Source organism: Apis mellifera, linkage group LG16, assembly GCF_003254395.2.
Source record: "Apis mellifera strain DH4 linkage group LG16, Amel_HAv3.1, whole genome shotgun sequence".
NCBI lineage: Eukaryota > Metazoa > Arthropoda > Insecta > Hymenoptera > Apidae > Apis > Apis mellifera.
The window spans coordinates 1,597,283-1,609,411 of NC_037653.1; the positions used below are offsets into that span (position 1 = coordinate 1,597,283).

General features: G+C 22.0%; 1 protein-coding gene and 1 long non-coding RNA gene across 3 annotated transcripts; both read left to right on the forward strand.

Annotated features, from left to right (window-relative positions):
- The first annotated feature begins 4,110 nt into the window (after positions 1-4,110).
- LOC102656625 lies at positions 4,111-9,943 on the forward strand. 2 transcript variants are annotated; one of them, XR_003306326.1, is made up of 5 exons: positions 4,111-4,583; positions 7,307-7,446; positions 7,909-8,009; positions 9,491-9,776; positions 9,849-9,943. It is a non-coding gene; the product is annotated as an uncharacterized LOC102656625 (long non-coding RNA). The 2 variants fall into 2 exon arrangements; XR_003306327.1 differs by lacking the exons at positions 9,491-9,776; positions 9,849-9,943 and adding an exon at positions 8,414-8,697 and having other exon boundaries at positions 4,118-4,583.
- Positions 9,944-10,021: 78 nt separating this feature from the next.
- Positions 10,022-11,528, forward strand: LOC113219316. Its single transcript, XM_026445849.1, has 2 exons — positions 10,022-10,070; positions 10,738-11,528. Exons 1-2 carry the CDS (start codon positions 10,058-10,060, stop codon positions 11,028-11,030), a joined length of 306 nt encoding a protein of 101 aa, XP_026301634.1. The 5' UTR covers positions 10,022-10,057; the 3' UTR covers positions 11,031-11,528.
- The last annotated feature ends 601 nt before the right edge of the window (positions 11,529-12,129 follow it).

Sequence of the window (12,129 nt, forward strand, 5' to 3'; positions counted from 1 at the left end):
AAAGAAAAAATATCTTAATATTAAAAAGATTATATAAATAATAATTCAAAAAGTGAAAATTGAAATAATGAACATTTCTTCTTATCAAATTTTTTAAAAATATTATGATAAATTATTTAATAATTTTCAAACCAACATAAATTTGCAATTTTAAAAATCTGTTATAAAAACATTAGTTATTGGTTATCTTATAATATCAAAAATATTATAATGAAAATGTATTTATATAAATAATACTTACAAGAAAAATTAAAAAGATTAATTATTATTAAAGAAGATAAATAAAAAACTGTTTTTCTCAAAATGTTAATTAATAGATTTGCATTGTTTCTGAAACTGTAGCTTTAATTGTTTGAGATATTTTATAAATTATATATTCGTTTGCATTTTTTCATAATAATTTTTTATAAGCAGGAAACATATACATGCCACACAAGTTATAAAAATGGTATTATAACTCCTTGTTGGTAAGTTCGCTTCTACAACATGATTTATTTATTAATTATTTAAATATATAGAAATATTAACTGAAACATAGTTATTTGCTATTAAATTCAAATAAATTAATCTACGAAATGAAAGTTTTTCAAGAAATAAGTATTAAATTAAACTTTGTTTGAAATATATTTGATAAAAAACATATAGAATTGATATTTATAAATAAATTTATTTGATCTTTTCATGCTTTCAAATATGTATACATAATTCTAAAATTTTCGAAACTATATATATCTATAACTATATATATCAATTCCTCATAATGAAGAGTAATATCACAAAAGTTCTAACAAGAAAAGTTTTAATGCCATTTTTCTAGCAAAAATTAAATTTTTCAAGCGAATTTTAGTTATTAGGAATTAAAGTTATAATTTGTAATCGTTATTTTTTAAAACTAGGCTTAGTAGGCTTATCTGAATCCTTTGAAAGTTATAAAGAAATAAAGAATATAAGTTTTAAAATTTATTTTTTAATTTTTCAAATTGTTTATAGAACTATTGCTAACATTTTTGATAATACAATTCATGTGCATTATATATATAGTAAATGTTCCATGAATTAATGTAAAATCAAATAAATTTATTTATGAATTATAAATATACAATAACTCATAAAAATATTGAATACTTTTATTACTTAATTTTAAAAAAATATTCATGTAATATAAAAACTTTGATTTAAAAAAAAATTTTGTATAAAATATAATATATATTATGTTATACTATATATAAAATAATTTTTTTTGCATTGAAAATTTTTTTTAGAAGATGAAATCAATTGCTAAAGTTTCAGCATTTTTTTAAATTGAAAATATTTTGCTTAGGAAATTTAAAATTTTTTTTATAAATTCTAAACATTTTATAATTTAAAATTTTTTTCTATTTTATTTTTAAAAAATGCATTGAAAGTTTAAAAACCTATTTTCTTTTTTTAAAATGACATTTTGAAAAAAAATTGCTTCATAACAATCGATTTTACAATTACAAAATTTCATTTCAAAAATAAAAAAGTATTCATATATTTTCATAAATCATTATATTTTGAAATACAATGAATTCATTAAAATCATAAATGAATGATTTTAATGAATATTATGTCTTTGAATTTATATATCTTATTACTTCTCAGACATACTGTATAAAATGTATTTTGTAATTTTATTCAAAAATTACCTTTTAAATTCTATTAAATTTAAATCCTATTGTATAAATCTGGTATTTTAACAATTTATAAGAACGAAAAACGAATTTCGTTCTAAACGTAGAGGAAATGAAACTATTCGTTTGGTCGCGAGATTGATTTTCAGAGCGACACTGGAAAATTAGATTTTTCTTTGGCGTTTATTTGACGTGTAAATTGCGAAATTCGCTCGAGATGCCGGGACCCAGTCAGTAATGCGAATCGTTAAATTTCTGATGTTTAAAGATCGATGTGCTCAACTATCCATGTATATCAACTATACATGTTTATACGCTATAATAATTTCTGCTATAATCTTTGATATTTGGATATATGATATTCAAAGTACTGGTGATAATTCAAAATCCAAATTTTGATATCTAAATATCCAAAAGATCGGAATTCTGAAAAAAATAAATTTAAATAAAATAATTGATGAAAAGGATAAATATTAATATATTATATAGTTATAATAAATATTTTACAAGCAAATATTTTATTTACAGAAGATTGAGAATCAAAGTCAATTTATTCAATAAAAATATTGACTGTTATTTTTAAATAGCAAATATAAAAGAATGAATGACATATCATTTGAAATATATCGATGAGATATTATTGATGCAATGATGAAATTTTTCTATTTTTCTTTAATGATTCTTCTACTAACATATTTGTGAGATTATTCTATTTAAATGATCGCAATCAATATAATTTGGATTATATTGTCTCAGACTATCGTATTTCCTTCCTATTGTTGCGAAGTTATTTCTAGTAATTTCTGGAATTCAAATTTCAGTTTTTAAGCCATGTATGTTTTTAGAATTTTTATTCTAATCATCATTTTGAATGATGTGATAGTTTTAAAAATATTTATAAAATATTTATAACTTAAGAAAGAAAGAAAGAATTTACAAAGAATTTTCAAAACACATTTTTTTTTCTCTATAATTGCCAATCCTAATCTTATAACAATTACCCATTATTATACTATTGTATTATTTATTTAATAAATAAAAAAAATTATTATTCTCTCTCGAATTCATTAAATATGCAAATATAACCTAAAAAATTTTATTATATATATAAATGTTTTGCAATTAAAATATTATATTTATATTAAATATTATATTAAAATAATAATTTTAATAATAAAAAATTTTATAAGAAAACAAAAATATATAATTACATCTTCTGATAAGCACAAACATTTAACAGATACAATATAATTAATGAACTTGTTCATCTATTTTCTTGCAACATAATGGATAACTTTTGATATACAAAGGAAAATTAACATGAGATAGTATTATGTATAAACTCGGTTTAACCTATCATCATTTATAAACAGAAGTTAATTAACGACATAACGTATACGTTCTCTTAAATATCAATATTACTCCTCTTGAATTATGCTTTACACAATGCTTTACATTAGAACTTTCATCTTACATATAAATTTTTTATTTTTGGTAATCAAAGACTATTAAGACAAATTATATTTTCTTTAATAAAGAACAAAAAGAAAAAGAAAAGAAAAGAAAAAAGAAGAAAAAAAAAAGTTTTTTTACTTAGAATCTTATACAATATATTATTATATATAAAGATGAATAATTTTCGTAAAAAAATCCGTAAATATAACAACTTTTCGTCATAGTTCGTGATAGTAATGATCTATATTAATTATAAAATAGATAAAATTTAAACTAAAAAAATTCTTATTTTGACTAAAAGCACAATTCTACAATATATAATTCAATATTATAAATTGCATTCTGTATACTGAGTTACCAAAAAATATTTTTATAATATAATAAATTATGAAAATATAAAAAATATTTTGCAAAAAATTATTCTTAAAGAAAAATTTTATAATTTAACTAATATTTATTATGTTTGATTTGATATTAACGTAGGAACATCTTTTTTATCTAGCCTAACCTATATAGCAATCTTAAAAAAAAAAAAAAATTTGTTATGTGAATTGATATATATTGAATTGATAAAAATAGATTTGCACTATTCTATCTAATAAATTTATATGAAATATATATTTTTTTTATTATTTTTTTCTATAATAAAATCCATTTATTTAAATATAATCCAAAATTTTACAGATATGATCTCGCAGATACAAATTTGATTAAATATCAGATATCATTTAAAATCAATTAATATTTCGAAAAAAACACGAATCATTATCGGTTTAAAGTTAATCTTTTAAGATGCATTTATATACTTAAAATAAATGAATAAGAATTAAAATATTTAATTTAAAAAAAAAATTTATTTGCATTTAACTCATTAAGAGTATAAATAATATGCAATATTACGATAAATATTATAATTTGTACACATGTGATTATTTATAACTTACCAAGATATATAGCTATAAACATAAATATCATTAAAAAAATCTTTTAATAATTTTTTATAAAAAAAATATTAAACACTCTTGGAATCACTTCATAATTGCACATTTAAAAATTTGATATTTGATGATTATGTTAAAAAAAATTACAAATGAAATGTTGCATTAAAGCAATATTAGATCTTAATGAATTAATTTATTGAAAAAAACAAAGAACGAACATTCGCTCATTTAGTTTAAACGCACTTTACATACGCAACATGTTGCATCGGAAGAGAAAGACTAGTATCCTATCCACTCGTAGATTGTACTTCCCTCTATCGAGCACGATGCAAGTTGCGCGGTGGGACGAGTAAACAAAGTTCGAAGTTGGCATTTCGCCTGTAGCCTATTCACTACACCGCAGACGACATGATCGCTAGCATACTCTCACCCCCTGCACTATTCCCGGACACCGGAACCGAATGCAGTCTGAAGTATTCTGCAACCTAGCAACTCTTCAGAATACACATTGTTTGCCCGGCGAAACATGTATGTACGTATACAATCTATTTCTTTCAATTTAATAATACGATCGATTCTTTTAACGATCATTAATATTTCGATTCTATTATATCAACTTGGTATTTTCAATCTCTATATGCAGTCTCTGAAAAATAACGAGAAATAATAATATATAAATTCGAAAATATAATATTCATAAAAATTATTTTTTATTTAATTTTTAATATAATTATATATTTTAAATATTTTTCTTCGATATCAATACATCGTTAAATATAATTAACCATCGCTAAGATAGGTTATTGGATCTGAAAATTACATTAAAATTATATACACTGAAAATTAAATTAAAATTATTGAATCTCTATTACGTTGTTCTATGATTAAAATATCTCGCGAGTTTTTTTCACTAGTGCTTTTTATTTTGGAAATAAAAAGTAACTACAAAGAACCACATCAGTGAAATGAATGACCAAGCATTACTATTTATTTTTGATCAAAAATTCATGGCCATAGTACAATGAACAGATGTATTATCAACAAAGCATTGTTGTTTCCTTTCATTTTTTATGATGAGACGAATATTACTAAAATACATACATACGAATATTACTAAAATACATACCATCATTTCAATGTACTTATTTTGTATAACATTTCATTTTCTACTTATGAAAAATGCATAACCTAAAAAATATCATGACAAATAATATTTTCAAGGAAATTTTAAAAAGAATGAATTCCAAATATATAATATATATTAAAAAAAAAAAAAAAAAATGGTATATAATTTTTTACATTTCATTGATTTTTAGATTGAGATTTCAAATTTTATTCGCTGACACAAATTCTTCTGTATTATGTAACAACTGAATTTATTTTTTCAATAATCCATTGAAATGTCCGCAGTGCAGAAGAATGTTGCGTCGATTAAAATCGAAATTACAAATAATTTTCTTAAATTATCAATTTTAATATTTTTTAGTTAATCTTATTTTAGAAATATATTAATATTTTAAAATAAATATATATAGAACAATTAAAAATAATTGCGAAATAATATTTTTAATATCTAGAATTTTTCCTTTTTTTGTCTGAAATTATTTTTACATTACGTGATAAAAAATGATATTACTATAAATTATTATATAAAGAAGAATTTATAAAAATAATTTCTCGGCAGTTTGCTGCATTTAAAAAATTTGTGATTAAATTCAGATTTCAACAACTTAAATATTTAAAAAAAATAACAATTTTTTTCACTATTAAAAATTATTAAAAACTATATGAATATATGAATAACAACAAAAATTTTTGCTTTTTAGTTTTTTCTATTCTACTTATATTTGTTTTTTTATATTGAAAATATGTTTTGTTGCTATTATAAAATGATAATATAATATCAATATTATTTTTATTAAAAAAATTCAATATACCAATAGCTAGCTATAGATAACCTAGATATGGAAATACATTATATTTATTTTTTTTTATAAAAAGTTTTATAATAATATAATTAAATTACTAGAATGAAATCATTTTGCAAGAAAATAATTTGATTCATAATCAACAAATAATCAACGGATGCAATTATTAACTTTTTCTACTTGAATATATTACATGCATATATTGCACATAAAAATATAGTTGTGGCTGTATTTTATGAATCAGACTATCCGAATTCGAACAAAAGTATTTAAGTGGGGACGATAATACGTAAAAGGGAGGCGTAAAGTGTTAACACAGGCCAGAACAGCAGCAGACACTTGAAAACAGCGCTCTTTACCTACTCTTCAGCCATCTTTTTTCCCTTCCCTTTCTTTACCTTTTCAGCCTTCGTTTCCTCCAAACTCTTTGATGCCTCGTTCTCATCAGTTTTTGCTTGTCCATCCATTTTTTCTCCGATCCCCTTCTTCCAAACTGTCATTATTTCTGTCATACCTTTTCCCGATATTTCTTTTTCGCAAAGAAACGGTACTTCATTTTTTACCTTTGAAAAATTTTTATACAAGTAAAACGAATGTTTCGTTTTATAGAATTCGATAATTTGCAAAAATAATGTTTTAAGATTTTATTTATTTTTTTTATTTATTTATGGAATATATTGAAAGAATAAAAAAGAAATTGGTTGAGATAATTGAGAAGATAATTGAAGAAAATAGGAGATTGAATATTCATCAGTAATTGTAATGTTTGACCGAATATTTGGAAAAATGAACATTATTTGACTTTGGTTCATTCTGCTATTTGTAAAAAGATAAAAAAAAGATAGTACAAATGAAATAATAAAGTGAATAATAAATAGAATGTAATATAAATGTCATTATATGTAATCATATGAATTTTAATTAACATTTTGTATAATAATAAAATAATATAAAAAAATTTATTTTGTTTTGAATTATAGATAATGCTGAGATTTGCATTAAGGTGAAAATGAGAATTAATTATTATATGTATATATAACTAAATAAATTATACAGAATTTTCACAGGTAACAGACATAAATTTTCATATATAAATAATAACATATATAAATAACGTATAAAAATAAAGATAAAATTTGTTATATAAAATGTCACAAAATTATTCTTTTGTATATACATATTTTGCATATATTTTTATTAATTATTTATAAAATATATTTTTATTTTCTATTCTAAATAGTTTAAGAATAGCTATAAATTGAAAAAACTAATATTTTTCATTAAATAATTCTTTGTACTTCCAAATACAAGAGAATTTTTTTTCCAGTTGATCTGTATAATCCTACGTAATTGCTGATATCGATGCTGATGTTAATCCTTAAGAGAAAAAAAGTTACCACCATTACAGTCATAATTACCGTTCTGCAAAGCCTAACGAAAGAAAGCTATTATATTATTATCCTTAAGGTATGTTTGAATAAATCTATATAATAATTGTCATTTAAATTTACATGATATTATATAAACTATACGTACCAAAAAATTATAAAAAATAAGATTTATTTGAAGAAAGTTATAAATATATATAATTTTTTATTAAGACTAAGTTTATTTAATATTAATAATAATGAAAACAATCACGAATGCATAAAACGAAGAAAGAAAAAGGAATGAAATAAATAATTATCTAGTATCCATATTAGTATCCATAGTTTCTATAATTATAAATAATTATCTAGTATATATATATTATTTTACAAAAGAATAGAATATGCATTGTATCTAATCAGAATCGAAAATTAAAATTAAATTTTTATTTTCTATTTAGATAAAGTAAGTAGATACTTTATATTCATTTTTCATCTAACATAAACTTTTAATAAATTGTTTTTTTATTAAATAATAACTTGTATTTGTTTTCATCTCTAGAATCGATCCTCTAAAATGCTTCACGAATACATTAATACATAATACATTAACAACTGGTGGAATGTATAAACTTCTGATGGCAATATACAATGCCAAAGTTGGTACGTACATACTTAGTTAGCTTGTGTCCCATGGGAGAAGGGTTCTAGTGATTTACCATATATCTCCGCAGTTCATGGTGGTATACACATTTAATAGAGATCGCATTTATAGCTGTATAAATCAAACTTTAGATATACTGAACATACTCGTGTCATATTCAGATATCACCAATACATTGCTTTGTCTTGTTGCTATATTTCATTTAAATCGGTATTTCAACATGTGGTTGGAATGTGTATTTTATACTGTACTATTAGTAAATAAAAACACAACAAGATATTTATTTCACTGTCTGACGCATTATATATCTTAAAAGATTTAAAATTTTTTTAGACTAAAAAGCTTTCCTCCTTTACGCGTTTGTAACTTTTCTAGATAAATTTTATCGCAGTTTATTTTATAGGAAAAGGTCAAAGGGCTTTGAACCGGCGAATTAGCGAGAGAAAATCGTTGGAAGCGTTTAATCTCCCAGCCAACTCGTTAATTTAAGAAATAAGAAGGGAGATAAGTTTTTCTTTCCCGTATCTTGATGAATTTCTCGCGTAACAAAAAAATTCCACGGTTCGTGAAACTCGAAAATAAATGAAAAAAAATTTTTAACCTCATTCTAATTAATGAAATGTTATTTAAATTCAAATAATTCAATTTATCTTGCGTCAAAAATGGTGATATTTCTTGGAATGTCTGTAAAATGATAATATATTATAATATAATATATAAATAATAAATATATATATTAATTTATATATATATATAATAATATTTAAAAAAATGTTAGTATATCAATTAAGAAAACATCTTATTTCTTATATTATTATTAATATTTACATGTAAAATAAATTTGTTAAATTTATAAAAATCATTGCAACTATTTTCATAATATAATGATAAATTAAAAACATTTAAAGAAAACAAACACAAAAACTGATATATAAAAAAATTTATTTAGATTTATTTATTAAATTATAAGCAATTTAAATTTTTTATATTTTTAGATAAAACGAAATAAAATTGACTTCCAAAATCTTCTAAAAGTGTTTCATGAATATATTAATATTCTATATAATAATAAGAAAAATTTTATAAAGAATTAAATTACAAACACATCTCGTTTCATCATATATTATATTTTCATCATATTTCAATATATGTTTATACAAATATTATATTTTATATCAACTATAATATTTATAATTAAAGAAAAATATAAAAATACAAAAAAGTATAAAATCTTTTTTCTATTGCCAATTGTAAAAAAATGTATAAAGTATCAAAAATAAATACTCATTATGAGGAATTTTTAGAGAATGAATAAAATATTTATTTACTATTTTTATAATTATATAATAATAGAAATATGAATTTGTATAAATATTTACAATGAGTCAGAGAGAAAAAAATGCATGTATTTTTTTTTTCATGTGTCTTAAATTTTTAAAAAGATATTTACATACTTCAAAAATTAAAATTTCACTTGCAGAAATTGGATGGATATAACTCAACAATAATTAAGTATACAGAAAGTAGTCAATCTATTATTTATATTATGAATTAATCTGATTGAAGTTTTATATGTAATCGAATATGTTAATTATTTGATTTTAAGATGATAAAATACAATTCAAATACTGATTCGAATAAATAACGATAAAAATGACGATCAAATAATTATGCTCGTTTTAAAATGACTTGCTATGCAATTAAAGGTGTGCAAGTGTAATAAGATGAGAATATGCGGAAGGAAAACACGAGTACTCGAGATGAAAGTAATTTAACATGTTCTTCATTCCGGTTTTTCGCATCTTTTACCACGTAACCATCCTTTTTTTTCTTTCCAGCCTTGGAACTTCATCCGATTTGTTTCCTATCGAATTATGATAAGAAAAAAAATACTGAAAATAAAAAAGTGGAAGATCCTAATTTTTTATCTAAATTTCATTGATTTGAAATTATTAGTATTTATAATATGAATACTTTTATTTAGGATAACAAGAAAATTATAATTCTAATTTGTGTCATTAGAAAGATCAATTATTTTGTTATAATAATGTATGATATCAGTAAGTTTTTTTTTGCTATCTATTTCATTTTTTAAAAGATACATTCTATCTTATCTATTATATATACAATGAAACAAACAAGATAATATTGATATTAGTTTTATAATTATTTTTTGTTTAGACATTAAAATTATAATATTATTGATTTTTCTTAAATTATATAAATATTACAATTTTATTGCATTAAATTTTAATAATTTTTTTTCTATTTATATTATTCATTCAAATATTCATTCTTTTTTTAATTATATATGAGCAGGGACATATATTGGACAAAGATCTGATTAATCTGAAAATTATAATTAGTAATTAATCTTCTTAATAATTATATAATTATTGATTATTGAATAATTTATTATAATTAACAATTAAGAGAAATTATAATTAATCAATTTAATAATTATTAATCATAAGATAATTATAATTATGATTGGTTAGAATTCATAATAATAATATTTTACTACTGAAAAATGTATATTTATTATTTATATAGTTTTAGAATATAAATTACTTGATAATCAATGACTGATAATTATTCTATCAGCAAGATTTATCTGAATAGATAGCATTCAATATATTAATCACAATGTATTCGCTTAATAGTTATAAAAAATAATATATTAAATACGTAATAATTATAAAAACTTATCTATATTTCCAAATAAAGCTTACTCGTCAATGTGCATTTTCACTCGTCAAAGCATTGGAGTAATTTCAAAAATATCAAGACGCGATGGAGCAGAATCATTGGAAAGAAGAGCCTTGTCTTTGATTCGGATCTTAGTCGTTCGAACGAGGGTGTCAAGGAGTAAAAGAGAGAGCTTTTCGAGAGCCGAATCGAAAGAACAAGAGCTTACTGCGTCTCGTCGAGCTGTTGACGAGTCACTGGATAAGGAGGGAAGAGGAAGGGAGGCACCGATAGCCCTAACACGAGCGCACGAGACCTCGGGGAAATCCTAATATTTTAACCACTGGCGAGGAATGAAAGGACCTGGGTGAGCATGAAAAGGGAAAAAGGGGTGCGCGAATCATCTCTGCGTACCCTTAAACCCTACTGGATGGGGTGGAACCTGCAAGGTGGGTAGAACTCTATGTATATACCCGTTGTGGTACCCCGAGGGAAGTACTTGCAATTAACGCGGTAAGACTCGGCTCTTGCAAGGGGTAGTACACCCTTCTTAATGGTAACCATCCCTTTTCGCTCCCTCCCATGTTCTCCTTGTTTCTCTTTAATTTTGAGTTCACTACTAGGTAATGGCATTTCGAATAAAAAATAAATTTTTTTTTTCAACTTCTAGGATCTAAGTTAATGATTTTAAATTAATTACTTAAATGCAATTGTTGTTTATAATATTTATGTAAATATATATTTTTATATATGTGGAAATATATATGAAACAATGTTTGGATAGAGGATTTTAGAAACACATTTTTTATTTTGCATTCTTTGCATAATACATGTGCTTTGTATGTTATGTTATTTAAAGATAATTGTAAGAATGCATAGGATATTCATTATATCAATATATTCATTTTTAATTATTATATAATTTTTATTATATAATTTATTATAATTTGAAATTCTATTAAGCAACTCATAGATTCATGAAACGTTATATTAAATAGTTTTTTAATATATTTTTAAAAATTATTATTTCAATTATTATTAATAATTATTATCAATAATAGAATGTTTTATATATGTAAATAGAAATAAATAGAAATAAAATGTTAAGTATTAAATATATTTTTAATTTATATTGTATTCTAAAAAATAAAAAATTCTGTTTATGTATGCATATTGATTGTAAAAATCAAAATTTGCTATTAATCATATTCTCTTCAGTTTGAAAAAAATTTATTTCTTGGCATTATTTACCTAAGAACGCTTCAAATATAATTAACACTATCTTTTTACACCTTACGCTTCTTTCCATATTAATTTCACTGTTCTCTTTTTCCTTTTCACACATTTGCTGATTTATAAGTGCGACGAGTGCTTCCTTCTATCTCTGTCAAATCATTCCCCTACGAGCACTTCGAACACTCATAGGGGAAT